General features: G+C 44.6%; 1 protein-coding gene across 1 annotated transcript in view; it reads left to right on the forward strand.

The window, feature by feature from the left end:
* The window catches only part of FBLN2 (fibulin 2), a 203241-nt gene extending 183399 nt beyond the window's left edge, over window positions 1-19842 (forward strand). Inside the window, exons 7-17 of the mRNA XM_027837260.1 lie at window positions 394-507; window positions 1929-2030; window positions 4210-4350; window positions 10323-10457; window positions 11892-12029; window positions 14409-14552; window positions 15167-15295; window positions 16620-16745; window positions 18047-18163; window positions 19316-19444; window positions 19757-19842. Of these exons, the coding sequence (XP_027693061.1) occupies window positions 394-507; window positions 1929-2030; window positions 4210-4350; window positions 10323-10457; window positions 11892-12029; window positions 14409-14552; window positions 15167-15295; window positions 16620-16745; window positions 18047-18163; window positions 19316-19444; window positions 19757-19842 (1361 nt within the window). The remainder of the gene's footprint in view (window positions 1-393; window positions 508-1928; window positions 2031-4209; window positions 4351-10322; window positions 10458-11891; window positions 12030-14408; window positions 14553-15166; window positions 15296-16619; window positions 16746-18046; window positions 18164-19315; window positions 19445-19756) is intronic.
* Window positions 19843-20170: the final 328 nt, after the last annotated feature.

Consider the following 20170-nt stretch of genomic DNA (forward strand, 5'->3'; position numbering starts at 1 on the left):
AGAGAGAGAGAGAGAGAGAGAGAGAGAGAGAGAGAGAGAGAGAGAGAGAGAGAGAGAGATTGAGAGATTGCCTTGGAGACTTTGCTATGTGCCCTTAGTTCTGACTCAGCAGCCAATTAAAAGGCTTTTCTTCATCATGCACTAAATGGATGGGAAACAGTTAACAATACACTTGTACCATCCTCAATAAAAGAGGGCAGAACCTTCCTTTATGTACCTCCAGGCATATCTGGAAGTAAGCTCCCCAAGTCTCTGTATGTGGTCACAGGACTGGGCCCCTATTGGCCAGTGGTCTGTTACATATATAAAAGGAGCTAAGTGATTGAAGGGACGCCTTCTTCTCTGCCTCTTCCTCTTTCCCCTCAACATTCTTTCTGATTTGTCTGTTGACAGATAGTGAAATGATGAAGCCAAGCACTCGAGAAGAGGGGCCCCTAGCCCCTGAAGCCCCCCACAGCCAACCTGAAGTCATGCATCTGCCTCAGCCAGTTCCAAACACTTGCAAAGGTACATAAAGGTGGTGGCAGGTGGGGAGGGGAAAGTGGTAGTTTGGGAGGAGGAGGGCATGTTAGAAAGAGCACTGAACCCAGAAACAAGGAAATGGTTTAAGTGCTCGCTCTACTCATCATATGGTATAGTGAATGACATGCTAGACTTGGAGTCAGGAAGATCTGAGTTTGAATCTTTCCAGTTAATCATAGCTCTGTGGCCCTGGGCAAAGCCCTTAGTTTTTCTGAGTCTTTGCTTCTGTATCTGTAAATGGGGATAATAATACTTGCTATAGTACCTATCTCATTGTGCAGGATCTAATGGGATAATTTAGTATATAAAGTACCTTGCAAACTATAAAGTACTAAATTAATATCAAGGCTGTTCATCTGTAAAGTGGGGTAATAATACTTGCTTACCTGACTCACAGCATCATGAAGGAAATGCTCTGTCTACTATTGGTAATTCTTATTGGAAATCATAATTACCAATAATAATAATGACCAGATAGATCAACAAATTCATAATGAGTGCTCTAGGTCTAAAGGGAGAGCAGTGGAGGAAATACCAGCATGCCAACATGAGTAGCTGGGATTATGCAATGGGGGCAATCTCAGTGCCTTAAGCAGGTGGGTACCCCTTTAACTAGTTGGGACAATCATTACATACTTAGGAGTCCCACTATGCTCCTGTGTTCTCAGGGGCACAGATGATCTCAGTCCCAATCCAATTCAACAAATGTTTATTAAGCACCTACTGTATGCAGGATACTATGCTTGGTGCCAGGGATACAAAAACAAAAAAAAAGAATTTTAAATACAATCCCTAGTTCCAATGAAAAATTAAACAATGCAAACATAAGAATATGCATGTTAATTTGAGGAAGAGGGAAATTGTGCTAATTATCAATGGGATGGGGAAAAGGCTTCCTGTAGAAAGTGGCACATGAGTTCTACCTTAAAAGAAGCTAGGTATGGAGAGGTGAGAAAGAAAGCATTCCAGCATGAGGAGCTTCCCAGGTAAAAGCGTGGAGGGGAGAGAAATAAACAACAAGTGAGCTAGTTTGTGGAATGCTCAGTGTGAAAAGGAGAGTAATGTGAGAAGATTAAGCTGGAGTCAGACTCTGAAGGGCTTTAAATGCCACACTGAGGCATCTGTATTTTATCCTGGAGGCAATAGGAAGCCACTGAGGCTTCTTGAGCAGGGGAGTGACAGGGTCAGAGTTTGTGTTTAGAAAGGTTATTTTGGCTGCTGTTTGGAGGTTGGATGGGAGAGAGGAGAGACTACAAACAGGGAGACCAGCAAATTGGAAGGTTATTGAAATAGTCCAGGTGATAAGTGATAAATAACTGAACTAAGCTAGAGTAGAGAGAAGGCAAGGGGGAGCGGGTCCCCATGTAACCTCCATCTAACCTGGCCCACCTTTTACCTTGATTTAGACAATGGTCCTTGTAAACAAGTGTGTAACATCATAGAGAACAGAGTCATGTGCTCATGTTTCCCTGGCTACGCCATCATGGCTGATGGAGTCTCGTGTGAAGGTGAGTGTGGGATGGGACGGGTTGGAGGAATTAGGGGAAGGCTATCTGCATGTGAATAGACTGAAAGGATGAGGCCTCTGCAGGTTAGAACCATAGAGACCAGAGACCGAAAGGAGGCAGGATCCAAGTCTAGAAGCTCGTGAAGGGCCAGGAGGATGGAGAAATGTCTATATGAAATCCAAAAGCTTGGGCCAGGGGTGATCAGGGAAGCTTGAGACATGTAAGTTTATCCTGTCCAAGAGAAAAAGGCTACTCATTATGTCCTGCTCAAGTCAGACTGGCAGTCAGGCCAGGGTGAAAATTAGACAGTTTGCCTTGAGTGAGAGCTTCTGATAGAAGCTGTGCTGTTACCAGTGGCCTTATCTTACCAGACTACCATAGGAATGCATGGAGATGCTTTTGTCTCTGTTTCTTTCCTAGTCTTAGGTGAGGCTGGTAACTTTGCATAGCCCTCCCTACGGGCCATGGGTTTGACTGAGCTCTGGTTGAGAATTTGGAGCTATAAAGAGAAGATGGGCTAAGACAGGAAAGAATTTGATCACCTTTCCTTACGAGTTTGAAGCATGCAAGTCTTGGCTAAGGTGCAAGGTCTTCTGTTTTCCCACTCCTTACCCAGTATCCCTGAGTCCTCAAGACTGAGGAAGGTTGGGAAGAGAAATTGAATTTAACAAGTGTGTATTAAGGCCCATGGATATACCGGGCACTGTGCTAGGGAATGACATGAACACAAATGGATAAATTCAAAACAGATCCAGAGTAAATGGGAAGTGATTTGGTGGGCTGGTGAGGAGAGCACTAACAACATCACAAGATGCCCAGGGAAGAAAGGAGGAGGCAGGGTCAGAATGTGATCCTTCCTCCTGCCCCCGCTCCTCACCATGGTCTTAGGTGGTGTTGAGATAGGGGCTGTGAACTTAGGGAGTCAGGAGGGCAAGCAGAAACTACAGACACAGAAGAAAAACTGAGAAAGGGGAAAGAAGAGTAAGAACCAGCTTTGCATTGTAAGGACAGGACAGGATGTGCTTGGACAAAGGGAATTTGGACGCTCTGAGTGTTCTTTTCAGGGGCTAGCAGGTCGTGGTGGAAATGGGTAGTCCTTCTCCTAGACCTGGGAGGGTGATTCCCAGGCCTCTTTTCCATTCTGGGTATAACTCTGGGCCAAAGGTCCAGCCATGTTCCAACACCCAGAAATCCCATATATGCTTCCCCAAAAGGCTCTTTCCTCTGAGATGTCATCCATTTCCCCCAATTCCAGTGCCCTCATCCCTCAGAGGATACCCAAGAGATATGTTTAATCTTCTGCGTCTTCCTTCTTCCACCCTTTCCTCAGACCCCAGCCTCAACCAGCATTTCTTTTAAGGCTTGCTCGGTTCCAGGCACTATGCTAGTTAAGTCAAATCAAGCCAACACACATTTACTGAGTGTTTATTATGTGCCAGGGACTGTGCTGTGCCCTGGGGATACAAGGAAAGACAAAAAACATTCCCCGACCTCAAGGAGCTCACAGTTTAATGGGGTAGACAACGTGCAAACAAATATGGGCAGACAAGTTGTGTATAAAATAATGCTGGGGATATTAAAACAAAATGCAAAAACAGCCCCATCCTCAAGGAGCTTGCTACATTCTACTGGGACAAAATAATAATTAATTAATAATAATTAAGCAGAGGCAGCTAGTTGGCATAGTGACTAGAGTGCTGGACTTGTAGTCAGGAAGACCTGAGTTCAAATCCTGCCTCAGACACTTTCTAGTTGTGTGACCCTAGGCAAGGCATTTAATCTTTGCCTCAGTTTCCTCACCTATAAAATGGGGATAATAATAGCACTTATTTCACAGAGTTGTGGTGAGGATCAAATGAAATAACCTGCAAAGTGCTTCATAAAACTTAATGTAAATGTTCGCTATTCATATTATTAAGTAATACATACATGATGTTTTGAAGAGAGAGAGGTGATGATTAGCCTTGCCTCTTCCCGGCTAGACTAATCTCCTTGATGCGTCCTGGGGGAAGAGTAGGATGTGCCTGGGAGCTGCCGTGGTCAAGGCCAGCCCAGGTTCAGTGCTGGCTTCATGAGCACTTTCTCTCCCTCAGTCTGTGAGCACAGGCCAACCACTGTCTCCAGTACCATTCTAACGGCCTTCTGTTTTTCCCTCCCGGTGTCCCCCGTGGGGCCGTAGACATGGACGAGTGCCTCAGAGGTGCTCACGATTGTACCCGAAGACAGTTTTGTGTGAATACGTTGGGATCATTCTATTGTGTCAACCACACAGTGATCTGTGCCGAGGGCTTTATCCTCAACATGCATAGGAAGTGCGTGGGTAAGACAAGAGTGGCTCTTTGACCAGCCACATCCCATCACCCATCACAGCTCTCCATGCTATGCCACGCCGCGCATCCCACCTTCATATGCTAAAGGGTCCCTCGGTCGCCTTTGCATATGACATATCAATGTGGCTCGTCCTGCCATGTGCTTAGACTGCTATGTCTTGTGCTGTTGAGCTTTGTCCTGTCCACATCCAAGGGCAAGCATGGACAGGGGAAGCAGGTGGAGAGTTAGAGGGTGAAGGCTCCCTTCTGGGGTGACCAAGGGGATGAATCAATCCATTAGGTAAGGAGACATTGATCCAGGGTTGGGCCTGGATACATGAGAAGTATAGATGCTCCAAAAACTACATTGGAGTTTCTCGATTTGGTTAATCACCTTCTCTCTGTAAATTTCTGTTCATAGGCCATGACAGACAGATAAAGTAGGTAGATAAATAAATGGATAGATTAGATGGATAGATAGGTAGGTAGGTAGGTAGATAGATAGATAGATAGATAGATAGATAGATAGATAGATAGATAGATAGATAGATAGATAGATGGATGGGTGGATGGACAGATGGATGGATGGACAGATAGACAGACAGACAGATAGGTAGGTAGAGAGATAGGTAGGTAGGTAGGTAGTAGATAGATAACAAAAAACCAGAAGCAGGGGCAGCCTGCTTTATGTATCTGAGGAAGCATTGATTTGCTGTGTGACCTTGGGTAAGTCACTTTCCACTTCAGCCTCAGTATCATGCTCTGAAAAGTGAAGGGGTTAAATGAGATGATTGTGGAAGTCGCTTTGAGCTTTCAAATTTTATCATTCTGAGATTGATACAAAGGCTTGAGAAATCCCTCTGAAGGCATCTGCAGCCTGTCAGGCAGCCAAGATCTCTGTCTAATCACGTGTTCTGTTGGAATGCTAGGCACTTTACTGAGGCTCTCATTGTGGTTCTGGGTAGGACCCAGATTTGGGGTTATTTCTGTTTGTGTCTCTAATGAAATGTACCTGTGACACCAAGCCTGAACACCCAGCACCATGTTCTCCACCCTACTCCTGACAAGGGCCAAATCAGAATATGAATAGTAGATGTGTAACCTATGGCCTGGGGGTCCCTGTCCTCATTTTCCTTTGCTGCCCACCATGTCTGTAGAAAACATGAAGTATGAACAACCCATGTCCTGTCTACTTCACCAAGCCCCCACTTCCACACCAGTCTCTGCATCTCTGGGGCCAATAGGCCCAATGCCACTACTTGGCCCAGCATCTCGGGCCCAAGGGGAGCCATTGTGTGTCTGCCAAAGGTCTGCCTGTCCCCAGAAACCCCGGGCCAACCACTGCTTCAGGGCTCCATGCTGAGCCTGGGGGGTGGAGTGGGGAGAACAAGCAAACTGCTTCCATACTTTGCTTGCAAAATGATGTGTCTTAGCCCTTTTCTGGTGTTAGATAATGTCAATATGTGCACGTTTGAAAGAGTGATCATCTCAATGAAGACTGCTTACCACCGGAGCCATACAGAAGTATCTTTCCCTTAGGAGTTTCCTTCATCCAAGTTATCAGAGATTAAAATGTTTGTGCAGGCCAAGGTGGCTTACGAATTCTAGGCAAGATGGGAGGAAAGATAACCAGTTTTAGTCTTCTCCTGGCCTCCGTGAGGCCTTGTCCATATGGGCTAAACCCTGCCTTCTCTCTGGAAAGGCTTTCTTTTGGAAAGAAGGCCTGGCTCAAAAAAAGGAATCTTGTCTGCAGCTAGTTTTGGGAGCAGGTTCTTGAAAAGAAGCCCCCTTTGGCCCATTTCCAGAAGCTCTCTCTCTTAGAAGCAATCCCTTCTGCCTAGGGCATAGAGTACAAGGTGGTTTTTGTTGCCTGATTTGTGACAGTCTATAGTAACCAGGTCTCCATGAGAGAGGAAAGAGTTCTAACTAGCAGTCTTAACACCTGGGGCAAACAGTACAAAATACAATCTCAAATCAACTTTTATAAAAGACAAATTCAGGGAGAGACTTTAGGACGTAAGGCCCCACTAGGGGAGAGATCTCAGGACAGCACCCTCCCAATCAGCTCTGATTGGGGAAATTCAGGGCACCTTTTTTTTTTAAATCTGCCTAGAGAAACGAAAGAAACAGTCCCAAGTTAGGGTATGGTTCATCAGTACTATTTCACTTTGGCATGAGCTTTTCCCATTTGATATATGATCCATTTCAGTCATCGAAAATAAGTTTTGTCCTATATGTTGGTAGACTGGGACACGAACCCTCTGTGGTCTTTGTGGATAGAATGGAGCGATCCAATGGCCCTTCCTTTTTTGGGGAAGGGGAGTGAGGTTAAGAGTGGCTTCCTCCTTTGTCCTCTCCTGCCAGGAGTTGGGCTTCTGCCAAGACAAGGCTCACCTACCTCTTCTACTCGGAACATCTGTCTTCCCTTAACCTGCAAATGTATCTTCACTCACATGGATAGCTAACCCCTCAAGTCTGGACTGAGAAATTAAGCACTGTGCTGAGCTCAGGGGAAGATGGGGCATTCAAAATTGAATTAGATATGATTCGGGTGTTAGATGCCACTAAGAACCCAGAACACAGGCTGCTGGGTATCCTCAGAATAACACACAGCAGTGTCTACTTTGCATGGTGCTATAAAGATGGAAAGCAGCCTGGCGTAGTAAACCAGGTAACAGACTTGTAGTCAGAAAGACCTGGGTTAAATTCCCACACCAAACATTTACTTGCTGTGTAACCCCTGGGCAAGTCACTTAACCTCTCTGTGTCTCAGTTTCCTTGTCTGTGAAATGAGAGGGTTCAACTCAGGGGCTTCCAAGGTCCCTTTTCACTCCAAATTCTGATCATCGACTGAGCTGTTGCTGTGTCCCTCTTTCCCAAGAGGGTAAAAGAACTGCATCATTCTCCTCTTTGAAGAGAATGCAGACATCCCACTCAGCTGGAGTCAGGGACATTTCTAAAATAACACTCAGGAAAATTGCCCACTCTTGCTTTTCCTTCTCCTCCTCCCTCTCCCCAGTCACTCACCCTCGGAGGCTCTGCTTCTTTCTCTCAAAGGCTCATTGTGACTCGCTCTAGCTCTCTCTCTCTCTCCCCCTCATCTCCCCTATCTCTTTGTTCCTCCAGCTTTCTCTCCTCTTTGCCCTTTCCCTTCTTTCCATTTCCTCTTCTCCTCCATCCCCTCTTATTTTTCCTTCTCCCTTTTTTCTCTTTCACTCTTCAATTTTCCATCCTACTCTTCTTGGTCTCTTTCTTTCGCTTCCTTCATCCCTGCCCTCTCACCTTCTTCCTCTTTCTTCTATCTCTCCTTGATTTCTTCTCTCTCTCTTTCCTCCCATTCTCTACCTTCTCTGCTTTTCCCTTCCCCCTCCCCAAATTTCCATCCCCCCTTCTTGGCATCTTCCCTCTCCATTTCTCATTCCTTCCCTCATCCTCTTTCTCCTTTCTCTCCCTCTTTTCCTTCTCCTGCCTCCCCTTTATCTTTTTTCTCTCCTCTATTTCTCCCCTCTCCCTTTTCTCCCTCACTGCCTCCTTTCCTTCCCCCCTTTATTCTTTCTTCCCTCCCTCTCTCTCCCTCTCTTTTCCCCTCTCTCTCCATGTCTTTCCCTCTCCCCTCACACTTCTCTCCCTCCCCGTTCTTACCCTCTCTTTCCCTCTCCTCTTCCTGCATCTCTCCCTGCTCTTTCTCCCTCCTTCTCTCTCTCCCTCCCTCCTCTCTTTCTCTCTCTCACTCTCTCTCTCTTCTTCCCTCTCTCTCTCCCCTTCCCTCCCTCTCTCCCTCCCTTCTTCCCTCCTCCCTCCTCTCTTTCCCTCTCCTCCTCTTCATGCCTCTCTCCCTGCTCTTTCTCCCTCCTTCTCTCCCTCTCCCTTCTCCCCTCTCCCCTCCCCCCTTCTTACTCTCCCCTACCAACCTTTCTCTCATCTTTACTCTATTAAGAGGTTCCGATAGCAGCTCCAAGTGTTCTGTGTAAAACCATACCCTTCAGCCATAGTGGGAGACAAGAAACTGTCAAGGCCCTATCTACTTGTAGCCTCAGGACCCTCTGCCCTGACTGCCTTGGGGATTGAGAGTGTTTTTCTCCTCTGTTTCCCAGGTGGCTGGTGCTGTATTGGGCCCTGAAGGGTTCAGAATCTAGAAGGCCTGATCCTTACACTGACCTTGCTTGCAGACAGTCCTTGCCCAGCCCTCTTACTTTCCAGGCCCCATAACTGTGCCCCAGAAAGGAGGCCCAAGAGGACCCAAAGAGCAGAGGCAGGGTGGCCCTTTGCATGGGACTGTCTTCTCCATTTTCCTCTAGCCCCAGGCAGGTGAGATCAGAGGGGTTTCCAGCAGGCTAACAGAATTTTTACCCATGTGAGTGGCTCTCTCTTCTCTCCTTCCCAAGCCTTTCTATTTCCAGGGCTGTGTAGCATGGCCAGAAGTAATAGGATAAGATAAAGAAAAGCTCAAAGCAGTTAGAAAAGGAGATCTCTTTAGAGTTCACTAGCCCTCAGGTTAAGGTCTAGGTCCCTAGACATCATTGGGAGAAAGGTCCCCCTCACTTAACGTAGTGTAAAGAACCCTGGCGTTGGGGTCCAAAGGCCTGGATTCCTATCCCAGTCATGTGTGACCTTGGCAAGGCATCTATAAAATAAGGAGGTTAGACCAGATCAATGATGCTGTGACTCTTCTTAGTTCATTATAGGATAACCAAAATGGAGCCCTCTATGGACATTCTATTCTTTGTGCTGTCTATGATGTCTTGGCTTAGCCAGAAACCCAGTTTCCCTGTGTCACAGTTAAGATTTAACTCAGAATTCTGGGCTTTCTAAACCCCATGCCCTGAACCTTCACAATCATGCAAGAAGGAATTCAACATGGCAGACTGACTCCATTTTCTGGCTTGGCCACTGACACACTGGATAACCTTGGGCAAATCTCTTCCTCAATCTGGGCCTCAGTTTTTCCCTCCGTAAAATGCATGTTTTGGACTTAATATTTCCCAGGTTCCTTCCCACTGGCCTTTAAACTTTTCTCATCTGTCCCCCCACCCATTTCTTAACTCTTTCTATTCCCAGCTACCAATAAGTATATACCCAACTGTTACTAAAGCAAAGAAAAACACCCTGACCTGGAGGGGCCTACATGCTAATGGATGACATGGGTGGGGGGAAAATGTGCTTACAAGATATATACAGTGTAAGTAGAAGATGAACTCAGAGGAAAGGTACTAGCAACAGAGGGAACTGTTTAGGACCTTTCAGGTGGGATGTGAGTTGAATCTTAAAGGAAGTCCAGGAATCCAGGAGGCAGGAATGAGGAGGGAGAGCACTCCAGCAAAAAGGCAGAGTGGGGAGATGGAGTATCATGTGTGAGGAATGTCAAGAAGACCAAAGTCAACCATGAGTACAAGAACAGCCTACCTTGAATGACTCTTTACAAGGCACAGGGTCAATATTTCTTACCCTTGGCCTTATTGTAGTGCCAGATGTGTACAGATGTTAGGAGGTGAGCCCAACTGTATCTCTCCTACCCTTTCAAAAGCCAAGGCCCCTGGCTATAGTAGAGGGGTCTTAGAGGTCAGTAGTCTCCAGTCTCAAAATGCCTCCCTGAAGTCATAACAATGAGACAAAATCAAGTATCACAGTGTCTCCTGTAAGCAACCACACTGTTCTGTACCAGGATACCCCGAACCTCTCTTTGGTCTCCAGGGTCATATTCACAATTTCAACAGCCAGTTTCATCCCCCACTGCCAAGTCAGGCTAGATTATAAGGCTTAATAGTAATCAATAAAGCTACCCCTACTCCCTGAAAATGATGGCACTGAAAAAAGCTGATTTTGCAAAGCAACGGGCCTAACAATAGAATCCTGGCAAGGGAGCCCCTCGGGAGCTAATTGACCTGAGTCCAAGCAGTTTGGTTCTGTTGGGATTTCAGAAGCTATCCTTTGATGGTAGTGAGCCAAGCTGTTGAATTCTCCTTGTTTCCTTTTCCTCTTCTAGATATTAATGAGTGTGTGACGGACACACACACATGCAGCCGAGGCGAGCACTGTGTGAACACAGTGGGGTCCTTCCACTGTTACAAAGATCTCAACTGTGAGTCGGGATATGAGTTGAAAGAAGGAGAGTGTGTAGGTAAGAAAGACACCTACAATGCCTTGGTTGAGGATCCAGAGCTCAGCAAATGGCTTTCATTTTTTTTTCTTATATGCGTATTTAATTTGCTTTTACAGATTAATCCATTCCCACCCCTAATGCTATGTTAGAAGAATAAAGAGTGACAAGGAAATCTGTACTAAGAAATGAGTTAAAACCCAGCTCCACTTGTACCAAGGAGTAACAGTGAAGCCTCCATTGGCTTTTACCACTCACTGCTCATGGCAGTGACACTGAGTCTTCAAAGGCCATGCCAACGCAACACAAGCTCCAGTGGGTGCCACCAACCTGGGGGAACCTTGAGAGGGAACATGGAATAGGGGATAGAGTTCAAAACTGGGAGTCATGAAGACCTGGGTTCAAATCCAGCTTCAGATACTTACTAGCTGTGTGACTTTGGACAAGTCCCTTAATGTCCCTTGGCTTAGGTACACATCTGCAAAATGACCAGATTGGACTGGATGGCCTCAAGTTCTAGACTGATCATCCAGTGAGCACAGACTTGGTGATGGACTGTGTGTCTGTCTCCCAAGGACCAGCCTAATTAATTTACAAGAGTCTCATTACCAGACTGGTCATAGGGTGATGGGTTTTATTTTGGTCACAGAGACTCTCCAAGACTATCTACTAAAACCAAAGAGGGTTTGGGGGGATCATTTCACCTGGATCAATTCAATTCATTTCCATTCAGTTCAATGAGCTTTTAGTAAGTATTGATTATATACATGGCGCTGTACTAGGCACTAGAGATACAAAGATTGTATTATTTACTGTATGCATTGTTACACACACACACAAACACACACACACACACACACCAATGTAAGCTTTCTGAAAGTAGGGAGTGTTTTATTCTTGTTTGCATATTCCCAGAACCAAATAAAATACCTGACACATAGCAGGCACTTAATAACTGATGTTGAATTGATTGATTCAAGGAGCTTACATTCCGCTAATGGAAGGCATTTCAACTCATGGCATTAATATCCACACTGACAAAATGGCAGGTCCTTGCAGTATGGAAAGGTTCAAACCCCTGTACTTTTAGTGAAGAGGCAGACATTGTGTCTTGTACTAGACGGGGTTGCAGGAGATCTGGGATCCAGGTCAGGCTCTGGCCTGCTTTTTTCACTTATCTTCTCTGGGCCTCAGTTTCCTTACCTGTAAAATTAGGGCAGGGGGAGAGACTAGATAATCTCTGAGGTCTTTTCTAGAGCTACCATTCTGTGAAATCAGTATGGCCTGACTCGATAAAAGTCGTTCTATGAGGTGTTGACTCAGACCCTGGCTTTAGAGTTTGTCTCAAGGCCCTTCTGTTGCCCTTGGCTCTTTCCCTCCGTTCCTCATTAGTGGTGCTGGTAAGGTAGCCTTAGAGGAGTAACCACCTATTTGCTTCCTGTCCGTTTTTCACAGATATCGATGAGTGTGCCCAGGGGACCCACAGCTGTAAAGTCAACTTTGTGTGTCAGAACACCCAGGGTTCTTTCTACTGTGAATCCAAGCAGCGCTGCATGGCTGGGTTTCTACAAGACCCAGAGGGCAACTGTGTGGGTAAGTGTAAGTCTCCTGGCCCCACTCCAGCAGCTTTGGCCTGGGCATCCAGCCCTATTCACATTCATCCTTCAGCTCTTAACCCCATTCACAAGCTGACTGTGGCTAGGACCAGCTTTCAGTAACACAGCAAAGTGGTGAATTGGCATCCACTTCCAATATTTCAACATCACTCCACTAAACAGTTTCCATAGACCCATCAGAAGCAGTGTGGTATAGTGAAAAGAAAATTGAGCTTGGGACTAGAAGACTTTGGTGTAAGTCCTAACTCTATCATTTATTATCTGTGAGGTGCTGGGGAAATCCCTTGACTTCTGAGAACTCTCATGTCCCCATTTGTAAAATGAGAACAGTTGCTTCCCTGCCTACCTCCCCAAGGTAGGATTGTAAGAATCAGATGAAAGGTATGCTGTGGGGTAGTGGAAAGAGTATTTACTGGACTTTAACTTAAAAGAATTAGTGGGATATTGGAAAAAGCATGGACTATTGAATCAACATTTACTACCAGTATGATCTTGGAAAAGTCCAAGATCTCGGTTTCCTTGTCTCTAAAAAGAAGGCATTAGACTAGATGACCTCTGAAGTCCCTTCTAAAACTAAATCTCTGATCCTATAACATTATAACTCGGGCTTAAGTCTGGGCTCTGCCCCTCATTTGCTGTATGAACATTGAGTATGTCACTTCACTTCCCTGAGACTCAATTTCCACATGTGTAAAATGAGGGTTATGATACTTACCCCACTGACCTCGTAGGTTCAGTGTGATGCAAATGATTTTTAACCCTTAAAACTCTCTGTAAATATGAGTTAATTTAACTCTAGGTCTATAAATATTCTATGAGTCTTTAAGAAGCTATGGAAAGGTCAACCATTATTACTTCTTCCAATTCAGACCCTTTCCTTCTACTAAACACCCTGGACCTTTCTGCTACTCTCTAGATATCAGGGCACTCATTGGGGCCTCTTATCCAAGCCTGGCCTCTCAGGAAGTATACCAGGATCCAGATATTTTCCTCCCTGTATACCACCATATCAAAATTCACCTTCCTATATCCCATCCCAGACTTTGTCTTTCCTAAGTTACAGTAATAATAACCCAGTCATATGTTAATATTACACACCACCTGCCTAGGTATCGCATACAAACTTTAACATAGGCCTTTGATATTACTTGACTTAGAAGGGTCACTAATGATAAGAATTCCAGGTCCCATGGCTGGCCGGTTGGAGGAATATTATGGCACAGGGGAGCTTTTTGATATTCTTCAAATGATACCTTCTGACTCCTAAGCCAGTTCTTTCTCCCTTGAAGGTATATCTGGAAAAGATATCAAAGTGATTGTAACCCACTGAGAGGTACTATCTAAAACACTTATCAAAGAGCTGGTGCACATTTTGTAATAAGCAAAATTTCAGATGTTCCTGGCAGTAGATGTGTCACTTACAGACAAAGCAGCATAATTGAAAGAGCCCTAGATAGGGAGTCAGCAGAGATTTGGATTTTAGTCCCAACTGGTCACTTACCAGTTGTGTGACCTTGGGTCACTTCTCCTCTCTGATCCTCATCTGAACAATGAGAGGATTTCACTAGATCAGGGATTCTTCACTTTTTTCATAGATGAATTCGTTTGATACTCTGGGAAAACCTATGGATCCTTTTTCAGAATAATGTTTTTAATAGCCATAAAATGAAATTCATAGGATTACAAAGGAAGGCAATTATTACTGAAATACAAACTGGAGATAAGAAAACTATGATCATGGATGATCTAACTTCTGGACTAAAAATTGCATTAATTTTGAGGTAGTGAGGAATGTAATTAACATTTCTAAATATCTACAACCCTAATGTGATATGAAAATATTTGTGATTTCTACTGGTGCTAAATTTATGAGTATTGCTAATACTACTGTGGTTTGTTGCCCACATTCATAATTCAAGGAAATGCTAAATTTTAGTTAGAGATTAGTGAAAATGAAGATGTAACTTTATTTTCGTCCAAGTTCATAGCCCCCCTGAAAAGGTCAGTGGACCCCAGGTTAAGAATTCCTACTCTAAATAATTTCTAAAGTCTTTTCCAGGTCTGATACTCCATATTCTGAGGTCCCTTCCAGCTCAGTATTTTATGTTCCAAAGTCCCTTCCAGCTCTGACATTTTGTTCCCTTCCAGTTCTAATTTGTTTTCTAAGGTCTCTTCCAGCTCTAATTTTTTGTCCTAAGGTCCCATAAAACTCTGAAATTTTATTCTAATGTCCCTTCTAACTCTGGCATCCTATGAGTTTAGGATTCTTGGAATCAAAGCAAGACAACCAGCAGAAAGGCTGAGTGAGATCATCTTAAGAACTGATGCCCAATACTCTGATTTTTTTCTTTTTCAGACATTAATGAATGCACTTCTCTTCCTGAGCCATGCAAGCCTGGATTTAATTGCATCAACACTGTTGGGTCCTACACTTGTCAGAGGAATCAGCTTCTGTGTACCCGGGGATACCATTCTAGCGAGGATGGGTCCAAGTGTGTGGGTAAGAAGCAGCCTTAGGCACGTGCTCACCTACTTGTGGGCAGCAAGCATAGGAACTGTGTTTGGGGCCAGGAGAATCCTTGACTGTGTCACATTTGGGAGGCCTTTCAGGGGGGTGACCTCATAGATGCCAACTTAACAATTCTCGGGTTGATGTTCTGGCTAGGTGAATGTGAAGAATGCAACTTGTCTTGGGTTGCATGGTGTTGGCAAGAAAATCAAGAATCCTGCAGTATAGGAAAAGAGGCATTTTGGTGTAGTGAAGGAGCAGTGGACAGGGAGACAAGAAATTGGGGCTTTGTTGGCTAACTGAATGGGAGACTGTGAGCAATTCACTTGCCTTCTTTAGGGTCTCCGCTTCCTTATCTGTACAATGAAGGGCTCACACAAGTTAATCACTAAGATTCCTTTTGCCCTAAAGTTTGATTCTGAGAGTCTCAGCCACTCCAGACCCACCAGCTGGCCGTAAAGAGTGCCCCAGATTAAGGAGGAAAGGGAAGGGAAGGGAAAGAATTTGAATATCTGCTCCTTGATTTGATCAGAACAAAAGCAAGGGACCCTTTCCTGATTGGTGATGGCTGCCTCTAACCCATCCCCTGGGATTTGCTTTTCTAGATGTTGATGAATGTGAGACAGGTGTCCACCGGTGTGGCGAGGGCCAGGTATGCCACAATCTTCCTGGGACTTACCGCTGTGACTGCAAGATGGGCTATCAATATGATGCTTTCAGCAGATCCTGTGTTGGTATGTGAGATTCCAGAGAGTCCCCTCCCTCTTTGCCCAGACCTACTCTCCTCCTCTCTTACCTCTACGATGGGTGATGGGCCAGTGCCCAGCTCCCTTGAGAAAATGATGTGATTATTGTGTGGTCTAGTGGAAAGAGCACTGAATTTGGAGAATCAGCGGGCTCAGGTTTTAATCTTGTACTAGTTCATATCTGTGTAATATCGGGTAAGTCTTTTCTCTCTGGGCCTGTTTCTCCATCTGTAAAATGAAGGAACTGGACTACATGTTATCAAAGTTGTCTTCCAGCTCCAGAAGCTATCCATTTAAATCATCTTGGAAATGGTTCCATGTGCCACAACTCACCATCTACACTCAGAAATGGTTAAGGGACCAACTCACCAAGCTTCATTCTTTCCAGCTCTGCTGAATAGAAGAGCAGCATGGTGCAATGGAGAGAGAGGAAGCTAGCATCTCTATAGTATCTTAAAGTTTAAAAAGTGTTTTTGCAAATATGTTAGCTCATTTGAGAGCATAGGATTTGAAGTAAAGAGAGGCCTGTGCCTCCCCCATTTCCAGATGAGAAAACTGAGACTCAAAGAAGGGAAGTGAATTGCCCAAGGTCACACAGCTAGTAAGGAGCAGAACTAGTAATCTAATGGCAATCTTTCTACCCTAGATGCAGTCAGTGCTCCTTCCGCTGTGCTCTACATTTCTCTGTCTCTCTCCTTCTCTCCTTTCCAGCTCTGTTTCTCTCCATTTCCTTTTCTGTCTCTCTCTATCTCTGTATGTCTTTCTCTGTCTCTGTGTATTTCTCTCTTTCTCTCTCCTCTCTCTCTTCCCCTTCTCACCTATCTATCCATCCATCTCTCTATTATCTTTTGTATTCTGTCTCTCTGTCTCTCCATTCATTCATCCACCTATCCATCTATCTACTTATCTATCTATCCATCTCTCTATTATCTATTGTCTGTCTATCTATCTCTCCATCCATCCATCTATCTACCTTTATCTTTCTATTTATCCATCATCTTTCTTTCTTTCTAATTCATTAGCTTGACATAGTCAATGAAGAACCAATCTCGAAGATCTGGATTCAGGTTCCTATCAGCTGTGTGACCTCAGGCAAATCACATCTTCTCAGTGCTTTATAAATTCCAAAAAATTGCCAATTCGCATTGGTAAGTGAGTATGCTCACCCAGAAGTTCCTTATACCTATGAAACTGTGGGTCCAATCCCTGATACTGCTCCTATCTTCCCATCTGCTCTCTCTCTCTCTCTCTCTCTCTCTCATGTCTCCCAGTCTCACTGAGTCTGCCTGTTTTTCCTTGGCTTGGCCTACAGACGTAAATGAGTGTTGGAGCTATCCAGGACGCCTGTGCCAGCAAGCCTGTGAAAACACCCCTGGTTCTTACCGCTGCTCCTGCTCCTCTGGATTCCAGCTGGCCTTTGATGGAAAGCATTGTGAAGGTGCCTACTAGCCTCTTCTTTCTTCCTGTGGTCTTTCTGCACACCTGGATAAATGGCATGAGGATGTGGCATTTCAATCAATCCATCAGTCAATTAACAAGCATTCATTAAGCATTTACTACATGCCAGGTCCTTGTGCTAACCCCTGAAGATACAAAAAAAGACAAATGCAATCCCTTCCATCAAGGAGTTCACATTCCACAGAAGATCTGCTTAGTATTAGTATTGATAATAATAATAATAATAATAATAAGGATCTGCTTATTTTCCCTGAGACATAAGGGTAAAGCCATGTCTGTGCCTGTGTTGAGGGAGTAGAGAGGAAAAAGGATAAAACTGGGCATTTCAGATATTTATTCATTCCTAGCTCCTTTCCTCTGCCAAGCAGTATAGTACTATGATACTGGGAAAAACCCATAGCCCCCTTTCCCATTGCCTGGCTTAGCAAGAAGGACTGGCCAACACTTGGGACATGGGTCCATTCGTACAAAAACGGAGAGATTGCTGGACTCAGGAATGTCACTCTAAACTCAGTTTTAATCCCATATTAACTGAGCTCTTTACAACACAGATTTCAGTACTAAAGCTCTCAAGCCCTGGCCCCCAGTCCACTTGTTCCCTGAAGCTGACCTTGATAGAATGAAACTCTAGGGCAACGTAAGCATTGAACTGGTGGTTTGGAGTAAAATGGAAAGAACATGGGACTAGGTATCCTGGCTTGGCCCATAAAAAGCTGTGTGACCTGACTCACAGTATGCGTATAATAGTAAATTACACAGTAAATAGGTGCAACAATACTTGGACTACTGTCCTCAAAGGGTCATTGTAAACAATCTTTGTAAACCTTAAAGCTAATAAAAATGTGCATTGTTATTAATAGTTGGTTCTCCCTTCCCATGGTAAAAGCCAATGCTTTTTCATAATTTGTCATAGTGACATTGGGTTATCTTGTCAGTCAATCAATAAGTATTTATGGCATCATCTTCCTGATGTCATGGTCCTCTTCAAGAAGAAAGAACAAATGACAAGTTATTAAGTACCTACTATGTGTCAGCTACATACCTATATTTATTAAGCACATACTATGTGTGCTAAGCCCTAGAGAATTAAAAAGAATCAAAAGGCAATGCCTGCCCTCAAGGAGCTCACAATCTGGTGGAGATAACAAACAAACAAAATGATACAAGCTAGACAGGTTAAAAAGGAAGTGGGGAAGAACAGCCTGGGACCTGATTTCCCTTTGCTGAGTCTGTAACCTGTTGGTAAAGGCTGTCACTTGTTTCCTCCCCTCCCCACTGCAGATGTGAATGAGTGCGAAAACAACCCTTGCAGCCAGGAATGTGCCAACGTCTACGGTTCCTACCAGTGCTACTGCCGGCAAGGCTACCAGCTCGCAGAGGATGGGCACGCGTGTAAAGGTGGGCTGTGTGTTCAGGGAGGGGCTGGGCATTAGGGGACAGTGGCCAATTGTACCTTTTCTGTGCCCTTGTTTCCCCTTTTATCACTTTCTTCCATGTACCACCATGGAGGAAGGGAATGGGGCAAGCTGCCCTCTGCCAGTTTTAGTACCCCTAGCAAACTAACAATGGTTTTTATACTTCTAAATACAACAAAACTTTATTTAAAAATGTAAAAAAACCATTCTTAGCTCTCAGGCCAGGCAAAAATAGGGCCATAGGTTGTAGACATGCTTTAAACTCTTGACCTAAATTTGCCAAGTAATTCAGTACAGTGTAAGGGAGAGCCCTGGCCTTAGAGTTACCTATTCTGTGTTCAGATCCTGATTCTGGTTTTCATTAATGGGATGATCTGTGACAAATCACTACAGGTCTTTGAACCTCAGTTTTTTCCATCTGGAAAATGGGAAAGGGAGGGGAGTTGGATTAGATGTACTTCAGTTCTAAATGCTGTAAAACTCATCAAGAAAACTCACAAAATCAGAAAACTGGAGGGGATTCCTAGAGTAATCTAGCATATCCTCTTCCTTACTCACCCAATGGGTGATCATCCATAGATACACACATATATGTCCCCTCTAGTCTTCAAAGATGTTGGAAAGATGTAATGAGATTGAAAAGTAAAGCAATAAGGTCAGATTTGGGGTAGCTAGGTGGTGCAGTGGATAGAGTACTGGGACTGGAGTCAGGAGGACCTGAATTCAAATGTAGCCTTAGATACTCACCAGCTATATGACTCTGGGCAAGTCACTTAACCTCTGTCTGCCTCAGTTTTCTTATCTGGAAAACGGGGGTGATAATAATAGTACCTTCCTCCCAGCATTATTATGAAGATCAAATGAGATAATATTTATAAAGAGTTTTGTAAACCTTAAAGTATTATATAAATACTAGTTATTGTCATTAATTATTATAAATTATTAAAAATAAAGAATAAAATTAAAATTAATCATAATAACTGGCTATGGTTTGGGGCACTGGGCTGTGAAAAGTACAGAATGTCATAGAGGGGTGGGGTGCTATTGTGATTGCCTGAGGGGAGGGATCAGTAGATACCTCTATTAATGACTCCTCAGGTTCCTTGCTGAATGTGGCTTTCGATCTTTTCCTCAGACATTGATGAGTGCACCCAAAGTGCTGGCATCCTCTGTACCTTCCGTTGCGTCAATGTCCCTGGCAGTTACCAATGTGCCTGTCCTGAGCAGGGCTACACCATGATGGCCAATGGCCGGACCTGCAGAGGTGAGTAAGAGGCTGGAATGCCTCCCTTTCCAGGGGGAGGAGATGGGGATCCCTATCAGACAGAGGGCACTTCCTACCAGTCCTGTTGTGAACAAAGGTAATTTTCTACTTAATTCTTTCCCCTGTGTACATACCTCTATCGGTCACTGCCAGGGAAAATAGGAGAAGGAAGAAGTAGAGACATGTTTCTTATTGTCTCCTTGCTTTTTGAAGAATGGCAAAGCGGATGGTGTGGGTGTGGATCAAAACAGACAGCTGTGCTGATCCTTCCTGTTCTGTGGAATCTGTGGGTTCTGACTCTCCTATGCCCAGACCTCTTCATGAAGGGCCTATCTGAGGGGATCTCACCAGGCCGCCAACTCCATAGGGTCCAGGCAGCATCAAAGCCCTCCACCTAGGGACTTCCAACAGGGAAGCTCTGGGAATGTTTCAAGCATCTGGGTTAAATTTATTGTGAACACCACTGGACTTAGGTCCAACTACGCCAGGGTATCTGTTTCGTGGGTGGGATTTTTATGTCTTCTCCCAAAGTCTTCCTAATCTAGTTGATGGATGACTTCCACGAGTGGTCTGAAGGCCAAAGGAACATGTCTGGGGCTCAGACTCATAGTCAGAGAGAAACTGGTCTGAGTTTAGCTCCTGGTTTGGTGGGTTCAATGGTGTGACAATCACAGAAACCACCAATCCCCTGAAGGAATAGAGGAAGGACTTGTGTTTGGGGGGGGG

Source organism: Vombatus ursinus, unplaced genomic scaffold, assembly GCF_900497805.2.
Source record: "Vombatus ursinus unplaced genomic scaffold, bare-nosed wombat genome assembly UNPS02014820.1, whole genome shotgun sequence".
In the NCBI taxonomy this organism is placed as follows: Eukaryota; Metazoa; Chordata; class Mammalia; order Diprotodontia; family Vombatidae; genus Vombatus; species Vombatus ursinus.